The sequence below is a fragment of the Myodes glareolus genome, chromosome 7, assembly GCF_982192425.1.
Source record: "Myodes glareolus chromosome 7, mMyoGla1.1, whole genome shotgun sequence".
NCBI classification, from domain to species: domain Eukaryota; kingdom Metazoa; phylum Chordata; class Mammalia; order Rodentia; family Cricetidae; genus Myodes; species Myodes glareolus.
Window position 1 is genome coordinate 49,090,596 of NC_142032.1, and position 20,192 is coordinate 49,110,787.

The 20,192-nt window shown below is 35.0% G+C and overlaps 1 protein-coding gene and 1 pseudogene across 1 annotated transcript; both read right to left on the reverse strand.

Annotated features, from left to right (window-relative positions):
• Positions 1–1,609: 1,609 nt before the first annotated feature.
• On the reverse strand, positions 1,610–2,546 carry LOC125398041 (olfactory receptor 5B3-like; annotated as a pseudogene).
• A 4,864-nt stretch (positions 2,547–7,410) lies between these two features.
• Positions 7,411–8,346, reverse strand: LOC125397665 (olfactory receptor 5B3-like). Its single transcript, XM_048430115.3, has one exon. It carries the CDS (start codon positions 8,344–8,346, stop codon positions 7,411–7,413), a length of 936 nt encoding a protein of 311 aa, XP_048286072.3.
• Positions 8,347–20,192: the final 11,846 nt, after the last annotated feature.

The window sequence follows — 20,192 nt, forward strand, 5'->3', positions numbered from 1 at the left end:
CCATAAGATTATCAGCGCCCCCAACCAGCTGGAAGTAGCCTGGAATACTACATCCACATTCCCAAAAAAATGGACTATGGATATTTTCCTTTCTTTTTTTTTTAAAAGAGGGGGAAGTGGTGCAGGAGAATTGTCTGTATTCTGTCAATCATGTTTTAAATAAAGGCTGATTGGCCAGGCAGGAGGTGTAGGTGGGAAAACCAGACAGGAAGTGGAAATGATGCAAGGAGAGCAGGAGACTTCTGGGAAGGAGGAAGCTGATTCCTCCCACTCCTGCCCAGATCACCAAACAGCAGGATGTGATCTGCCCCTGGGTCAAGACTGAAAAAGGTACTGAGCCACATGGCTAACATAGATCAGAAAAAAGGGTTAATCAAGATGTGAGAGTTAGCCAGTAAGAGGCTAGACCTAATGGAACAATCGGCTTTATAACTTACAAAATGGTCTAAGGCATCAAAAGAATTCCAGAAAATCACTTTGCCTAAAAGTAAAAAAGATAAATAAGTATACTGAATAAAACTGTTTCAGTGAATTAGAACACACACACATATCCACATACATGTATGTGGATATGTGTGTGTGTATGCATGTGTGTGTGGTCTCTTAATGCATAGTATATTGATCTAGAAAGTAATATTATGACCAATTAACTATCATAGCTGATAATTCAAAGCTTCAGCATATGTGTTCATTTATTCCAAAGTTTGCTTGTTTTTTTCAACCACTTAACACATATTTATTGAGAAGTTATTATGAAACTCATAAGGTTGATAGTGTCAAGAATTCCATGTAATCATTGCAGATCTAAGCTTGAGCATTTATAGTAATATTCTTATACGTTAAAATTTTTTTATTCTCTAAGATGTTCTTATAAATTATTCTTCTAAAATTAAAGTATGAATGCATTTTTGTATGAAATGACACAAAGAAAAATTAGCCATTTATCTGATATACTAGACTTATACATCTTATCAAAGATACATACCATCAAAACAAGCACTTTCTTTTAATAATTTATCACATTTACTTAATTAGAAATTTATTTCTATTCTGTTGACACTTCAATGAATTGAATCATGGCCTCTTATCTAAATTATGCTTTTGAAAAACTTACTTTATCAATATTAGAATTTTGAGAGGCTACCCTCACAGAAAAGCATCACGCTGTCTATTTGGGTATCCAGTAATGCATTCAAATTAACGTGTGAAGTAGCTTCTACAGTAACCATATTGTATTTAACTCTATAAAATCAGCATCTCCCTATGTGTCTGTATCAGGGGAGACCTGTATAAGTTTGGTCACTTCATGGACTTCTTCACGTATTTGTCTTAATTTTCATTGACATGTGACAAATATACCAGTAAGATGAGTGAATATTTCAGTGTGGAATGAGGGTTTTTGGATCTTGACCTCTAGAAACATTAGTATTTCAGTTATGTCTTTGTAGGTATATCATTTTCTGTTTTAGCAGGAATCAGTCATTGTATATACCAAAACAATCACCTCAGAACTTCAAAATGGACCACAAATGTAACTCAATAGATAAAGAAGATGAGAGAGGAATAAATCCATGGTTGGCATTCCAAATAGTGTAGAAATGAAAATTTCTTAAAGATTAGTTTCTTTCCAAAATATGAATGTGTTCACTAACTTTAATAATACATTCTTGACTTCTTTGTTTCTAAGACTGTAGACCACAGGGTTTAACATTGGAATAACTATGGTGTAGAACACAGATGCAATTTGGTCTGTGTCCATGGAATTACTGGAGCTAGGCTGTAAATACATGATGATAACTCTCCCATAGAAAATAGAGACTGCAGTAAAATGGGAGGCACAGGTAGATACATTCTTGCGATGTCCTGTGCATTCGTAGGATGGTAATAAAAATGAATATGTGAGATATCCAGATGACTATGATAGCAAAAAAGATATTGAAGCTCACTACATAAACAAGAAACAGCTCGTTAATATGTCTATCTGAACAAGAAAGAACCATAACTACAGGAATATCACAAAAAAAATGATGGACTACATTGGATTCACAGAAGGAGAGACTAAATGCATCTCCAGTGTAGATGGAAGCATTTAGGAAACCTAGGATATAGCAGCCTATGACCAGCCATTCACACACACTTGTAGTCATGGTGGTGGAATAGTGTAGAGGCTTAGACACTGCTGCATAATGATCATATGCCATTGAGGCTAGCAAGTAGTTTTCCACACTGGCAAAGGCAGTGAAACAAAACATCTGAGTAGCACAGTCATTGAAGGACATGACATTCCTCCCTACAAGAAGTCCAATCATCACTGTTGGAGTAACAGCTGAAGAAAAACAAAAATCCACCAGAGACAGGTTACCTAGAAAAAAGTACAAGGGAGTGTGAAGCTGAGAGTCCAGAACAATCAGCAGGATCATCCCCAGGTTGCCCACCACGGTGATGGTGTAGATAAACAGAAAGGTGATGAAAAGGGGAAGCTGCAGATCTGGGTCATTACTGAGTCATAACAGGAAGAAATATGACACTTCTGTCCCGTTCTCCATCCAGCTCGTTTGAGATCACTGAGTTCTCTGTGGCATAAAAACAAGAGGAAAAGAACAATAAAAGAAAATGATATGAAAAGTGTAAATTATGTATAGAAGCCACTGAGGTATGACTTGTGCCTTAAACTTTCTCAAACAAAGCCCAGATTTCAGAATCAAGTTGACTGCACTAATTATATAGTGCTATTTTTTTCTACAAATTGAGGAATCCTAATAGATAATATACACAATTTTAAACTTTATAAATTGATACCTTGACAATTTAATAATTTAATAGAAATTACTTGTTTGGCTGAATCTTTTGCCAAGTAATCTCTCTTGAACTAAAGACAGTTGATACTCCCATATAGCTCATGTAAGAAATGTTTGAACATTTTTGAAGTGTGTTTACGGACTTTTCTTCGGAATATATAAATTTACTTGATTGTCACTTTTATTTAAATTATAAGGTACAGAAGGTTGAGCAACTTATTCTAGTTACTAAACTATTACTTGGCACTGTTTTCTTTGGACTCTTGCCAACCATTAAATGATTCTGTGTCTGTTAATTCTCAGTTTGAAATGAATTTAAAACACATCCAACCACCTGAATTCATAAATATTCTTTTGTCACCATTCATGGAAGTCAGTATCTATATTTTCATAGTGAATTAATAAAGTAAATGACCAAGTAGTAATTTCATATTTTCACCATATAGTTTCCTCTCATTGCAAATAAAACAAAAACAAAAACAAAACAAAACTCCAAAGCAAAATGACTCTTCTCTTAAAAGCAAAAATGTTCTTAATGAATTTAGAATTTCTTAATTAGACTAGCTTATGATACATAAAATATTGTCACATAGCAAAAGTCAAATAAACAAGAAGATGGTGATGGCTCATCTTTATCATCTCAAGACAGATTTTCACCATCACCAATATCTTTATATGTTGAGAATTCAAAGTTACATCATAAACTTATGAATTTATTGAGGTGTTTAACTCTTATATGCACAGTAGTTTTGGAGGGATAGTTGGAGTTATGAAAATCAGTTCAACCTGAAAATATAGTTTTTCTGAGTGAATGAATCAAGTGGTTTGGCAGAGACAGGATTTTCACTACTAAAAAAAACAAATATTCGGGTATTGCTTACTATATAGGAGTCACTGTAGCCTCATTTCTCTGAAAATCATTTTCCATCCATAGAATAAAGACAGTCACCTTTATGCAAAACCCAATTTTAATTCAGTACATAAGACACATATGAAAGGAGTGTGCTGGATACCATCACGCTAGTATTAGGATGGGGCCAGGGACTTCACATTAGTTAGAGCAAGGCAAATACTAAATTTAGTGCAGGGCTTCACTTGCATGTCAGTTTTGAAGTATTGAAACTTCTTTCTCGATTTTGTCTTTTCTCCCACATTCCAGCCACTGAACATGTCTATGCTCTCTAGGGTTTCACTGCCTTTACTCAAAGAATAGCATTCTCTTTGATATTTACATTTAGAATATGCTAATTTTTCCTTAAAGTCTGTATTTCACATTAGCAAAGGCCATGACCTCTTAAAATCCATTCTTTATTTTATTAGTGTTGTAAAATAGGCTAAATCACAGATCAGTGGTTAATTTTATTTACTACAGATCTGTTTATTTCAAAGCTCCATAGTTTTAAAAACAATTATTTGAAACTGTACTTCTACAACAAAAATATTATTTCAAATATTCTTTCTGTTTTGAAAAACCCTGGTAGGACATCTATCCCAAATTGAATACTATTATTTACCCCCATCGTTATCAACAATCTTTAACAAGTTCAAATACTTGCCTGTCCTTGAAGATATCATGGTACCCAATTTTAACAAAAATGATCACAATTAGCATTTGCTACAAACATTAGTGAAGGAGTTGTTTATAAATCCCCCCCTCTGTGTGTGTGTGTGTGTGTGTGTGTGTGTGTGTGTGTGTGTGTGTGCTAGGTATTACTATATACATTAGCAAGGAAACTTAGGCTTTCAGAAGTTACACAAGAGCTATAGGATAGGATCCACATTCAAAATGTTAAACAACTTCCCAAAAGTAAGCATGAGATTAAAATAACTTTGAAATTAAATTTGAGGTTTATTAGTTCATAATTTATTATGACCCTTTACAGCTTAGCAAAGTCTCCTTCTACCTTTCTCATTTTTATCTGTTTTAACTCCCAATGAGATGAAAGGTTATATAGAGCATAAAACCATTATCAGCCTGCCTGGATTTAGTGGTTGAAGGAATCATAACTTATAAAATAAACTAATAAATTCTCCATGATATCCATTAAGGCTTTTGTGTCCTACTCTCATCTCAGTGTTTTTAAAAAAATAGTCTTGAACATCTCATTTTCATATAACTTATACAGGATGCAGGCAGTCTATAGTTGTATGAATTTCACTTCCCATTTATGTGAAAACATAATATAGAAGCGAACATTTAACCTGATAAATGAAATTATGTGAATTAGTGAGGAATCATGAGATCCTTGTTTTTTCGCTTACAACTTTTATTACTTTCATCCTTTAATAATCTCATTTTGTATATTATGCATTGTTATTATTCTCACCATATTCTAGTTTATTTTCCTTACACATTCTGCCCTCCAATAAGCTTATTTCACACTATCATGACCTGAGGGACTCATTGAGTTTTACAATGACTATGTATATGGCTTTGGTTTGGAACTATTCATTGGTATCTGGTGGACCAACCAGTGTGTACACAACTGAAGAATATGACATTCTCTCCCTCAGAATCAAACAATGCCAATAGTTCTGGGATGTAAAGAATCTTGCAATCCCCTTCTCTAGCCATACTGACTTACAGAAACCCAATTCAGTGCTATCAAGTTCAGGAAGTTGCTGCTGCACAATCGCAATTGCTATGTCATACCCTGAAGACAACAATTTGTAATCATTTCACTATTTTCTGGCACTCACTCACTTTCTGCCACCTCCTCCTCTGTAATGCTCGCTGATCCTTTGAGTGAGTGGCATGAATGCCCCTTTATAGCTGAAAACCTGTTACTTATTCTTAGCAAGTTGAGCAATCAAGTGTTTCCTTACTCACCACCATAGCAAAAAAAATCCACTTATTAAAGCAGAGAATAGCATTTTTATATGGTTAAAGCTAAGGTATACTATTTTCTACTGATATAAACATAAATATTTATAAAGCAGTTTGCCAGCATTTCCATTTAACTAAACAACAGTAGTAGGGTCCTGACCCCAACTCTCATGGTACAGGACTTCCTCAGTCATATTTTTCCTTTTTAGTGGCAGTAATACCCATGAATTTCCTCTTATATACTAGGCTTCAAATACAGAGGACTGTTATCTATTCCCATAATAGTCAATCTGCTGTTGTACTAATGATTTCAACTTTTCTGAGAGGTTGGTATTTTAATTCATAAACCTCACACTTGGGGCAAAACCATTGAAGACTTTTTTCTCTTAACAATCTGCATGGACCTTTTGAGACCTTCTGCAATTGTTAAATCTCAGTTCCTGGCTAATTTCTTTATAGCTTGCAACAAATGTGAATGTTGTTTTCAGCTATAAGGTCTTATGAACTATTTACACTGAGTAACCAAGAGGAATTACAAGCATCTGTATTGTTTTAAGGCCTCTACAGACTAATAGACCAATAATTAACAAGTCGATATTTTGCAGTCAACACTGAGATTTTTGTAACTCAATAGCATTTAGGGGCAACACAGGATATCTTCCCACTTAAGTATCTTATTTTTATCTTATATGCTTTTATTTGGTTATAAACAATTAGATTTTTACACTTACCCGAGGGTATAACAGCAAATGTTTGCAGATTGTTCTTAGGAATTGTGCTGGTTTAGTACATTAGAGCTTGCAGGCTTTCTTCCAATAACAATTAACTGACTATCTAGGTTTATGTAGTTATACCAAAGAGCTCCATAAGAGCACAGAATCGAGTATAACAAAGACTAATTTATGGGGAATAAGTTCACAGTAAGGGTGGCCATCTGCAGTCCTCTGTGTGCAATAGGAACTGGAACCGAATATGTCAGTAAAAAATGCTGCACATGCATTTCATCTGCCTTTATAGGGTTACTATGCAATGTGATGCAGAGGCATCACCCCTGGATACAATTCTTGGCTGTTGCTATGCTTTGGGAAAAGAGAGGGTAAAGCAGAAGAAAGCAGGATGAATAACATTCATTAACTAATTTAAAGAATGAGGTAGCTTCCTTTACCCTGAATTTTGACTCTATACAGGAGAACAGTCAAGGGATTAAATAACGATGAGAAATGATGTTGTTAAAATTAAGACTGTTTATTTCAAGTAGCTCTTTTTAAAATATATCCTCATATTCTAGTCATTACATAAAATTTTAGCTATGTTCATCTGACTGTCCCTATGAGTTGAGCACATTTAAATGAACACAAAGTAGACACATAACAAATCCATGTTACATTTTATTATGGAAAATTTCCAACCCCCAATTGTATGAGTTTTCACAAGACATGTATGAGTATTATTCTCCTCAATGGGTTACTTTATGTAATTTATTACATTGATGTGTTGATGTGACAGAGGGAGTGTTGAATAAATGAATGAATATGATAATATAGTCAACTATTGTTTTCAACAACTTGACACAAAGCTATCTTAGACATTTTATTTGGATTTCACTCTTCTGAAAAAGGTGTTACGTTTTTGACAGCCTACATATTATTACTGAGGTAAAACTGTCACTTCAATTTCTTGAATGCAGTGAAGGGTAGGTAAATAGGATGTGGTATAAATGTTAAGATGAAAGGAATGAATTAAGAAGTTTTGTAACTGAAAACTTTAAAATCATAGCTATAAAGATCATTTTGACTTTAAAACAATTTTTGTGAATGCACTTTTTACCTCCTTATTTCTTAAGCTGTAGACAAGAGGGTTCAACATAGGAATGACCATCGTGTAAAACACCGATGAAATTTTGTCTATGTCCATGGAGTGACTAGAGCTGGGCTGCACATACATGAATATGACTGTCCCATAGAAAATGGAGACAGCTGTGAAATGGGATGCACAAGTAGAGAGAGCTTTGCGATATCCTGTAGCAGAGTGCATCTTTAGTATATTGGTGAAAATGAACGTGTAGGATATTAAGATGAATATAAGTGCACAAAAGATATTGAGACTGGCTGCATAAATAAGAACTAGTTCATTGACACTTCTTTCAGAACAAGATACAATCATAACTGCTAGAACATCACAAAAAAAATGATGTACCACATTGGACTCACAGAAAGAAAGACTGAACACATCCACAATGGAGATGGAAGCATTCAAGATACCACAGATATAACAGCCAGTGATGAGACATGTGCACACACTTGTTGTCATGTTGGTGGCATAGTGCAGGGGCTTACACACTGCTACATAGCGATCATAGGCCATTGTAACCAAAAGGTAGTTCTCCACATTGGCAAAGGTTGAAAAAAAGAACATCTGAGAGGCACAGGCGTTGTAGGACATGATCTTGTCTCTTGTAATGAATCCAATTATGACCTTCGGAGTAATTGTTGAAGAGTAACAAAAGTCCACTAAGGACAAGTTACTGATAAAAATGTACATTGGAGTATGAAGCCGAGAGTCCAAAAGAATCAACAGAAACATCCCTAGGTTCCCAAACAGGGTGATGGTGTAGATAAGGAGGAAGGTGATAAAGAAAGGAAGCTGCAGATGTGGATTACTGGTGATTCCCAACAAGATAAACCATGTCACTTCTGTTCGGTTCTCCATTAATGATATCATTTAACCAACAAAAAGCCTTAAACAATATTTTAAAAATATATAATAAGTGTCTGGAGAGATGGCTATGCTGGTAGAAGCACTGAGTTTCTATTCCAATAAACTCAGCATATACTTGGCAGCACAGCTCACAACTATGTGAAACATCAGTACCAGGAGATTTAACACTATCTTACAGCCCCAATAAGCATGAGGCACACGTTATGCCTAGACATACATGTAAGTAAATAGCTCATACACATGGGGTTAATTTTTAAGGTTTTTCCCCAACACTTATTTATCTATGTATTTTTATGTACATAAGTTCTCTTTCTTCATACACTTGACAAGAGGGCATCGAAACCCATAAAAGATGGTTGTGAAATACCATGTGATTGCTGGGAATTGAACTCAGCAGCTAGTGCTCTTAAACTCTTAGCCAAATCTCCAGACCAAAGATTACTATTTCTTAAACTTTTAAGAATAGCATAAATAAAAGAATTGATATCTGTGGAATCTTAACTGATTTTCTGTGATAAACAAAACGTACATATATTTGTTAACTACATGTAGACAGTTTTGCAACTGTGTAAAATGTTTGTTTTAAATATATCTATGTGCCAATTCACATTTTCTTGCTTCTATAAAACTAAATTGTGTGTCTCTACCAAGAGCTAATATGAAATCAGCCTCTTCTTTGTCAACAGAATAATGACTTTGATACTGTGTTAATTACAAATAAATTTTGTGACACAAGAGATTTAAATTTTTTGAACATTTGAATAACATAATTAGCAGTTTCTGTTCTGGAGCTGGGCAAACTTTTCAGTCATTGCAGGCTAATAATATAAACTAGTTCAACCTAATTGTCATGAATAATTGTATTCTTTTGTTTAATCACAGTGAACTGAGTGGTACAGTGTGTGGTAATTTCATCTTGGTCATAGTTATAACTGTTCTCATTAATGATCAAGCAAACTAGTAAACCCTAAATGTGAAATGTTTTTTACTAAATACCAGAAGTTTGTTAATCAAGTGATGAGATTAAATTGCACTTTAATTCATTCCACTTACATTCTCATGATTTTAACACAGCACAACTAGATACACTAATAAGGATATATCCAGAAACATGAAGTTATGATTAGCTCAAAGAAGGCTTTATCTTGAGTTAACATTGTTCAATATTTAACATATTAGATTTGTTAAGCTTAAAGGTATTTCAGGATCCTATTCAACCACATAAACGGTTTGGAATAAAAACTATTATTAATTAAAAAACAGAGAACAAAAGTTCTTGAAAGATATACATAACAGATCATCCAGACTACCAAAAAAAACCTTAACTCTACTAAAAACCACATTGTCATCCTTAAAATTAGGACTGTAATGAGATTTAATAGAGTATTATTGTGAAAATAAAGTAGTATATCAGAGGCAAGAAAATACTGTCTGTTAAACATGCCTAACTACCAATCTTGTTGTCATTGCTATGTGATAATAGCATGAAGAACTTTAATTATCATTAAGTCTTAAGAATTCTCTATCCAAACGACCATTTGTACATTTGGGGCCCCAGTGCCTGTATCTTCTCATGAATCTTGGTTTGTTTATTTCTTAGGATATCAATACTGGTCGTACATTCTCATGGGCACCATTATTTTCAAAAGGTTTTACTTTTACCCATTACTTGAGACAAAATATTTTTCTTCTCTAAATTTTTAGTTTTACTTTCTCAGCATATTATCCCACAGCAATAGCAGAGACCTTGGAGACCAAACTTCCAGTTTGGGTGTCATATTATTTCATAAACGTTCTTACAGTCTAAGGACACTTAAACATTCTTGTTTTGCTTGGCATATTTGGAAGAATATCTACTCTAACTGTTATTTCCTCTAATCATTTCATTTTCTTGATAGTTTTGGTCACTTGAATTATCTACATATAGCTAAGAAATATTTTAGTTGCCAATTTTATCTCAGATGATAATCCTCAGTATTGACATATTATTTGCAAATGGAGTTTGTGCATAAATTATAATTGAAAATATTATTTCTTACTTTGTTAGTAGGACAACTTGATATCTTATTATTTACATAGTTATCTCAATTTTTTGAAGCAATATGAAAAACACTCAGGGTGTAGAAGTTAAGATTACATCCAACAGGGTGTCTGACCTCATGGCAAAAGTGTTGAAATGTGATTGAGAGAATATTCATTTATTTCTAAGCACTCATTAGTGTGAAGAAAGATTATTTTTTTCTTCCAGGTATGTTTGTGTCTTTCTTGATTTTTTTAACTCCAAGTAAATCAAACATATACTGAACAAAATAAAATTACAACAGCAAAATTACATTTTATATTCTTTCTAAGAAGAAAAACTTATTATATAAATCATTAAATCTCCAGTAGTATTTTGACATCTTTGTTTAAATTCTACAGTTTCAAACTAGTTTTATAAGAGTAACCTTTAGCCTCTGAACTGTTTTATCCCTCAAAACTATTTTTAAACAACTGTTCTCAAGAAACTCATAGTAACTATACACAGACCACTTCTTTTCTGGGAATTTTACTTCTCACTATTATGGCTAGGGAATGTAGGTAACCTGTCTCTAGTAGTGATGTATTTTATATGGGATGGTCACTCCAAAACATTAAAAATCCACTATGCAATATTTCACAAACCCTCTTAAAAGAACATGCTAGAGAGTGATCAATATTTCAATATTATCTAAAGAAAGAGAGGAGGACAGAACTTCTTCACAGACCATGTTCTGAATTCAACATGCATTTCTCTCATTCCCTTGGAAGAGTCACTTACCTCCTTACTAGGAATTCATACTACAAGAAACTAGACAAGATTGCTTCTCTCCCAGAGTTCATAGGTAGTATCTGTATATAAAAATACAGAAGTCTGTAAGGAAATCCATGACTATTTTGCCAGATAATAGTTAATCAATCTGATGGTTATCTTTGAATTTTTTCCTCCCCTGACTTGAAGGCCCATCGCTGATTTCAGGTTTGTTCAAAGACCTGCATGTGTTAACAATGACTACCATTTAGAAAATAAATAGCATCTAATGAATGAAACTATACAATATGTCCCTTGGTCTGCCACATTGGGATTTCAGAGGCCAGTGCATAGAGATGGAGTGAATTATAGACACCCACAGGCCTCTGGAGAGGTCTCCCAGAGTGAATGTGAAGATCTTCATCCTGTCTTCTTAGGGAATAGCAATTAACAGGCCTTGGAGACCAAAGTGATTTCTGTTTCTTAGAATGTATTTTTTTCTTGATAAATGGATAAATAAAAACACAAAATCTGTACATATTAATAAGATACCATTCAATATTTCTATACATGATGTATTTTTTAAAAGTTAAGCATATCATTCTTCATAAGCACCATTTATTCATAATAAAATCTTTCAAAATTATCCCTTCTAGCATTTTTTTTACATTTCTTCTGGTCTTTCCAGAAACATAATACATTATTGTTATCTATAATAAACCTTGTTTCCAGTAATACATTTCAGCTTCTAGTTCAGGTAACTGCACCTTGATAATATATATATCCTTGACCATTTTTTCTGTGTTGTCCCTTATAATACTCTACAGAATTTTGTGAAATATATTTTACTAAAGTGTCTAATTATTTCTACTAACAACTGGCCAAATTTTTATTTTTTGTTACATTGATATGTTACTTATTCTATTGCTTGTTTATTTGTGTTGTTTGATTATAGAAACCAGAATAAATTGCAAAAATCAATTTTTTCCCACATGTAGGTTCCAGGATTTGAACTCAGATCATCAGACATGCAAACAAGCTTCTTTACCCACTGAGCCATCTTACATGTGCCTGTTTATCAATCATGTATTATTGAGTTGTATAATTATATTTTTATTTGGAAATTAACCCTATTTTGGGTATAAAAATTTGTCTCTTTTGTGTTTACTATTTTATTTATCTAGCATAATTTTTCTGCCTTGAGACAATCATATTTTTCTTTGTTTCTACTTTTTTGTCCTCTAATTTTTTAAATTTTATTTAGAGACATTAAAACTAGATTTAGAAACACTGTCGTCCAAGGGAACATAACTAGTAATTTCCAGAGCTATGTTTTTTTATTAGAAAAGATAATATTGATTTTATTTCTTAAAATGACTACAACATATAGTATAAATAAAAGCAAATATAGATATTGTTTTTTTTTTTAATTTCCACCTTCTCCCCTCCCCCAACTCCTCCACCCCCTCCTTCTCCAGGCCACAGAGCAGTCATGGTTCCCTACCCTATGGGAAGTCCAATATCCTCCTCGTTCCCTCCAGGTCTAGGAAGGTGAGCATCCAAACAGGCAAGACTCCCACAAAGCCCGTCCATGCAGTAGAATCAAAGCCCAGCGCCATTGTTCTTGGCTTCTCAGTCAGCCTCCACCTTCAGGCACATTCAGAGAGTCTGGTTTGATCACATGCTCCAGTCCCAGTCCAGCTGGCCTTGGTGATCTCCCATTAGATCTGTCCCACATTCTCAGTGGGTGAACACACCCCACACGGTCCTGATTTCCTTGCTCATGTTCTCTCTCCTTCTGCTCCTCATTAGGACCTTGGGAGCTCAGTCCAGTGCTCCAATGTGGGTCTCTGTCCCTATATTCATCCATCACCAAATGAACGTTCTGTGGTAATATGCAAGATATTCATCAGTGTGGCTATAGGACAAGGCCAGTTCTAGCACCCTTTCCTCTGTTGCTCAAGGAACAAGCTGGGGACATCTCCTTGAATACCTGGGAACCACTCTAGAGTCAAGGCTCTACTCAGCGGTAAAAAACAATGACATCTTGAATTTTGCATGGAAATGGATGGAAATAGAAAACACTTTACTGAGTGAGGTAACCCAGACCCAAAAACAGGAATATGGTATGTACTCACTCATAAATGGATTCTAGTCATAAATAAAGGACATTAAGCCTATCATTCGTGGTGCTAGAGAAGCTAAATAAGAAGGTGACCCTAAAGAAAAACATATAGTTATCCTCCTGGATATTGGAAATTGAAAAAATTGCCGGGCAGGTGTTGGGAGCACGGGGGTGGGGGTGAGGAGGGGATAAAGGGAGATGGGGGAGAGAAAGGAAAAGGGGAGGATAGGAAGAGCTTGAGGGAATGGGATGGTTGGGATGAAGGAGGGGTGGATGTGGGAGCAGGAAAGTATATATCTTAATTAAAGGAGCCATTTTAGGGTTGTTTCTACTTTTTAATGTTTTCTGTGTGGTCATCTGCAAAGCAAAGCAAGAAGAAAAATCCTCCAACCATTATAATGCAATGTTTCTAAGTGTCTTACCTTAGTATCTTCATAGTAAGTGTCTTTCATTTAAGTCATCCATTTATATTGAAGATATTCTTGTATCTGGCAAGGTGGGGTGTTTTAATCTTTATGTTTTGGTTCCTAGATGATAACATTTATTGAAGACATTCCCTTGTTCCAGTGTATTCTCTTAGGAAATTTTCAAGAATTACTTAGCTATGTATACATGGTTTCGTTTCTATAATCTCTGTTTTATTAATCTTTGATCCAGATCCAATATATATATATATATATATATATATATATATATATATATATATACATATATGTTATATAAATATATAATATATTTAATTTAATTGATTTAATTTCTAAATACCTTGTTGAGGAATTTTTATCTACACTCGTCAGAGATGTTGAGCTGCCACTTGCCCTTTCTTTGTTCCCTCTTTTAGTTTCATTTCCTGTTGCTGTAATAGAATGTTCTTACAAAGTAACTTAAAGGTTAGATAGTTGATTTTGGTCACAAACCCAGGTAATAGTCCATTATTACAGTGAATTCAAGCCCTAAAAACCTGAAAGAGCATTTCACATTAATCAAAGTCAAGAATAGAAAACAATGAATTAGAAATTCATACTTAAGCTCAGCTCACTTTCTCCACTCTTACAAAATTCAGGATCTCTTGCCCAGGGAAAGATCCCACCCACAGGGCATAGGCCTTCCACTAAATCAAGACAATTGCCCACAGTCATTCATAGGTCAGCCTAATCTAGACGATCCTTCACTGAGACTCCCTTCCCAGGTGATTCCAGTTTCTTTCAAATTGCCAAAATTAGCCATCACATATTCTCACCTGATTTTGGCAACAAGTTAAAGCTAGTTTCAAAGAATTATTTGAATTAACTTCTTACCTCATCTATAGTGTTTTATTTAATAAACAATTAAAATGTATTAAAGAAAAAATTAAAATATAATTAAATAAAATTACCCCCTTTCTTTCTTCTCTCTAGCCCTTCTTATATACCCCAAATCCAAATGAATCAATGATCTCAACATAAAATCATATATAATTAAGCTGCTAGAACAGAAATTGGAAATTAGCCTTGAACTTATTGGCTCAGGAGACAATTTCCTGAAGAGGGCAATGATGGTGCAGTCACTAATGCCAGCAGTTAATAAGTACAATTTCATGAAACTGAAAAGTTTCTGCATGAATAAGGACACTTTCTGACAAAGCAGCAGCCTACAGAATTGGAAAATATTTTTATCAATTCTACATCTGATTGAGGACTGATGTCTAAAGTATATAAAATAATCCATTTTAAGATGAAGTAGAGATCTAAACAAGGAATTCTTAATACAGGAAACTCAACTTTCTGAGAAGCAAATAAAGGTTTAATATTCTTGCTTATCATGTAAATAAAAATCAAAACTCATCAAAGTTCTATCTTACATCTGTTAGAATGACGAAGGTTAATAGCACAATTGACAGTTTATATTGATGAGGATGTGAATAAGATAAACCCTTACTTGTTGTTCATGGAAGTGCAATGTACAACCACTAGCAAAATCAGTGTTGCAGTTTCTAAGAAAGATGAGAATTGGTCTATCTCAGTACACCGCTCTACCACACTTGGGCATAAACCCAAAGGATGCTTCTTCCTACCCCAAGGACAATTTCTCAATCTTGCTCTTTGCTACTCTATTAATAGCCAAAAATGGAAACAACGAAAGGAAGTCAAAGATGTCTGTCAACAAAAGAAATCCAAAGAGAATGTATGGTTACAAAATAGTGTCTTATATAGATGTCAAATAAAAAACATGAAATCTGTAGGCAAATGAATAAAGCTAGAAAAAAATCATGAGTTAGGTAACACAGACCAACGAAGATAAATATTGTGTGATACACTTATATGTGAATATTACCTTCTAAATAATAGATAAAAAAGCTACAATCCAGAACAACAAAGAGGTTAAGAATGGAGGAACAAACTAGAGGAGGACTCATGGGTCTCTCTGGCATAGGAAAATAGAACAGATTATATGAACGAATCAAGGGCAGAGGAAAGAGGAACAAAAAGGAAAGTTTAGGTGGGGAGAGAGAGGGAAGATGGGGTTGAAATAAAGAATGCAGGTATGGACAGCTAGAACTGAGAGGCATTTGAGAGGTATTATGTAAAAATAGTGCAGTGGAAACCGCTTAAAATATATGAAGGTAACTTTAATGGATTCCCCCCAAAATGGAGAAGACAGCTTGCTATCTCTTCATAAAAAATGAATCTTCTATTACCATGATTGGGTGACAACTAATTTAGTTGCTGGCCAAAGGGATTCCATTGAAACTGTCAAACAATGTGGGTTGCTGTCAGTCAGGAAAAAAAGGTTGCTCTCTACAAACCAACAGCAACACCCCATTGCTGAAGACAGCATCTACACAACACACAGAATGTGGAAAGATCAAACTGGTTCCTACATAGAACTTTCACACCTATATTCTACTGTCCTCCATACAGAAAGGTACTCTGAAGGCTACCAAAAGAAACATGTAATCACCAACCCAACCGCAAAATTCTTTTGGTACAGTGTACTCCTACCTGCAAAATTTGTCAGGTCAATGATGGAAAAAAGTGTTTGGGAAAAACTGACCACAACTGATCTGACTTAAGAGTCACTTCACAAAGTGGAACACACACCCAACACTGCTTAGGTTATCAAGAACCAGAGACTATATATCCCAGAGACATAGTTTGAAACAAAATATTAACGGTCTTTAAAACAAAGAAACAAAATATAGTTATAAAATGACTTCTAATGATAATGAGCCTTATTGAGCCATCATCAAAGGAACTTCCTCATGCAGGAATAGGAATACAAACAGAAACCCACACCATACATTAGGCAGAAGAGCAGACCTTGGAACACTCATCACTAAGTAGGTTGTCCTACATTAAATCTATTCCCTTGGAGCTCATGGAAAGAGCTGTGAAACCGGAGCCAGAAATGGTGCAAGTGCCAGAGGGGACAGAATTCACCAGGTGAAGAAGACCCTCTAAATCAAGTGATCAAAGCTCATATGAACTCACAAAAGACTAAACAGAATACACAGGGTCTGTGTAGTTCTGCACCAGGTCCTCTACCAACATATTATGGCTTTCTAATTAGTATTTTATGGGACTTCTGGATGTGTGAACAAATGGGTCTCTGATTCTTCACTATGTAACTTCCCTTCAGCTCTATTCCTTCACTATGCTTTGGTGGGGTTCTGGAAACCTATTCCTCATATAGAGTTGTCTTGCCTAAGCCTTAACAAGAGGTGAGGAATTTAATCCTACCACAACTTGATATGCCTTGCTTTGTTGACACCCAAGGGAAGCCTGCCCCCTAAATCTCTTTTGACAAGTCTCTCAATTTATAGAGCATGTGTTCTTGTCAGTGACCTGTGTGATTGATTTGATCTTCAGATTTTCAACTCTCCCAGGCCACAGGCAAGCAAACAGTCAGACTTCTGTGCCACAAATGGAGACTGGTATAGTGATTTGTTTTGATTCCCTATCTGACAAAGAATCAAAACTAATATACAAAACAAAGAATATCATTATAATTCCTAGAGAACAATGAAAGCCATTAAAAGATGAACTAGGAATTTTGTTGCCATAGGAGGCAGTCATGTTTTTTTTTTCTCAGTTACTTTTGTCAACCAAAACACTCATAGCTTACTTAATGATTAGTACATTGTTTATTGGCTAGAGGAAATACAGTACTAATTCATCCCTTTTAGCAACTAAAGGGGTTTCCAGCAGACCCAAGCCTTCCTAACATGACTAAATATCTAACATGCCAAACATGACTAGAAGTTTGTTTATTATAGACAACTAACCACTAACCTGTTTGTGTTATTTATCCTAAATAGTTTGCAATAATAACTTTCAAGTATTATATATTTACATTATTAAAATGCTACATAGGTTCAATGTCTTGAACAAAAATTAAAACATACATATATTACAACAAAATATCCTTAAATTTGTATCAATATTCAAAAATCCATACTAATGTAAAATATTTGACTAATAGTTGCTTTTTTAGTTTAAATTAGATACAATAATCTGCCCTTTCAAAGTATCACTCCTATATTCACCTTTTCCTTTTCAGAAAGAATCTAACCTCATTTGCTTAGTTTTTCCCTGACCATGACCAGTAGCAACTTGCAACCAATCCCCCTTTAATGATAACAAGCTTATATAATTTATGAAAAATCATCCAGCCCACTTCTTTGAAATGTAGATATCATGCTTTCTCTACATCTTTCTGTTGTCTGGGCAATAGCATATTTAGGGGACTCTGAGAAAATTGAGATAATTATCAAGTCCTGGGAGAGCTACCTATATTATTTTTTGTTTAATCTTATGTGATTGGAAAGTGTAGAGCTTATCTGAAGTCCTGGATGAAGTAGTCTATGAGACTGAACCACCTCAGATAAGTGCCTTGATACTGTCCTGAGCAGTTTGTAGTTCAAAGCTGAATTTTTGGGGGTGTTTGTCAGCTTAATGGCATTACCAGAATCCAGGAGGAATAGTTATAGTAGGGCAGCTCCCTTTTTGGGACTTCAAACATTGCTTTTAGGAATGTCCATAGTTCACTACTTACATTAAAGAACCACAACCGATTAAATACACCTAGGGTAAACAGGCTTAGTCCCTAGTTACTTGCTTTAGACTCAAGCCTGAAATCATGTACAGGAAGCTAGAGGATGCCTATTTATAGAATTAGATAGTAAATTATATGATAATATCATGACAGTATATATAAGGAATACAATAAATATTATAAATTATGACAATATTCATAACTCAAAAAGAGTTTGTAGGGGTTCAAATAAAAACCAAAGATTAAAAGATTAGTGGTAGTAGAATAATTTCTTAACCTTGATTTTCTTCAGTTCTATAATAGTTGGCTCTTCTGACATATGTCAGATGTTTGGACATGTTTTGGATTATAGAAGGAGAGAGCCACAGTCCAGCACCAAAACCATCTTTAATTTTAATTTAACTGGGTCTGCAAAAAGCCATCTGCCCTATGTGACTGTAAAGAAGAAAAGAAGCAAACATTTTGAAAGATTTATCTATTTTTATGCTGTTGGAAATGAGCTATACCATTTGAAAAATTTACTCTTTTTCATCAAACATCTTTTGTGGATAATCCTCTTCTTTTTCTTCTTCTTCTCCTCCTCCTCCTCCCTCTCGTTCTTTAAGAGTTTCATTTGTCCAGTGTTCTTCAGATTTTTTAGTTGGATTCATTTATTCTCCAGGAAAGACAAAAACAAAACATTTCCTCAAACTTAACATGGAGTAGCTTTCCTTAGTCAGAAAATGAAAGGCATTTGTTAGTCTTATAAGTTTGGAACTAATTATTGCATCTTCTAATCAAGAGGTCTCTCATGTTAGAATTTAATCTTTACCAATTTTGATGGTATCCATAGGTTTTCTTCTCCTATGGAAGTGGAAACAAAATCACTTACCCAACGTAACATATACACAGATTTCCATTCGAAGGTCAACACATCCATAAATAATGCAGGCTGATTTAATTGAACAATCTTTCCAACTGTCAAATATCTATTCAGTTGCCATTCCTTTTACTTTAGCATTCAAAAATTTAGTTTAAAAAGCAGTGTATAATCTGTCTCTGGGGGTTTTTATTACCCCTTTCTATTTATTTATTTCTTTATTTATTTTTAAAGTAAATTTTATTAAATTATAAAAGTTTCCATTTCCGACCCTCTTCCCAACACCCTCCCACTCCCCCCACTCCCTCTCCTCCTCCCTCTTCGTCCCTTAGGGTAGTCAGGGTTTCCTGCCCTGTGGGAAGTTCCAGTTCCTTCCACCTCCCTCCAGGTCCAGGAAGGTGAGTGTCCAAACAGACTGGATCCACAAAATCCAGTATATGCAGAGGAAACAAGTCCCAGTATCATAGTCAATGGCTTTTCAGAAAGACTTCGGGCCAGCCACATTCAGAGAATCCGGCCAAATTCCGAGAATCTGGTTAGATCACATCCTCGTTCAGTCCCAGTCCAACTGGCCTTGGTAAACTCTCATTAGATCCGTTCCCTTGTATCAGTGGGTGATAGCATCCCTCGCAGTCCTGATTTCCTTTTTCATGTTCTTCCTCCTTCTGCTCCTCATTTGGACCTTGGGGGGCTCAGTCCGGTGCTCCAATGTGGGTCTCAGTCTGTATCGCCGTCCTTCGCCAGATGAAGGATCTATGGTGATAAGCAAAATATACATCAGTATGGTTATGGGCCACAGCCGGTTCAGGCACCCTCTCCTCTGTCCAGAGAACAATCTGGGGGATCTCTCCTTGGACCTGGGATCCCATATATAATCAAGTCTCCTGTAAACCCTAAAATGACTCCCTTAGTTGAAATATATTCTTCCCTGATCCCATATTCATCCTTCCTCCCTCTCATCCCCATCCCAGGCCACCGAGCTTTCCCCATTCCTCCCCTACTCCCTTCTCTCTAACCCTCTCCCCTTCCATCAACCCTCCCACTCCCTCCCATGCACCCGA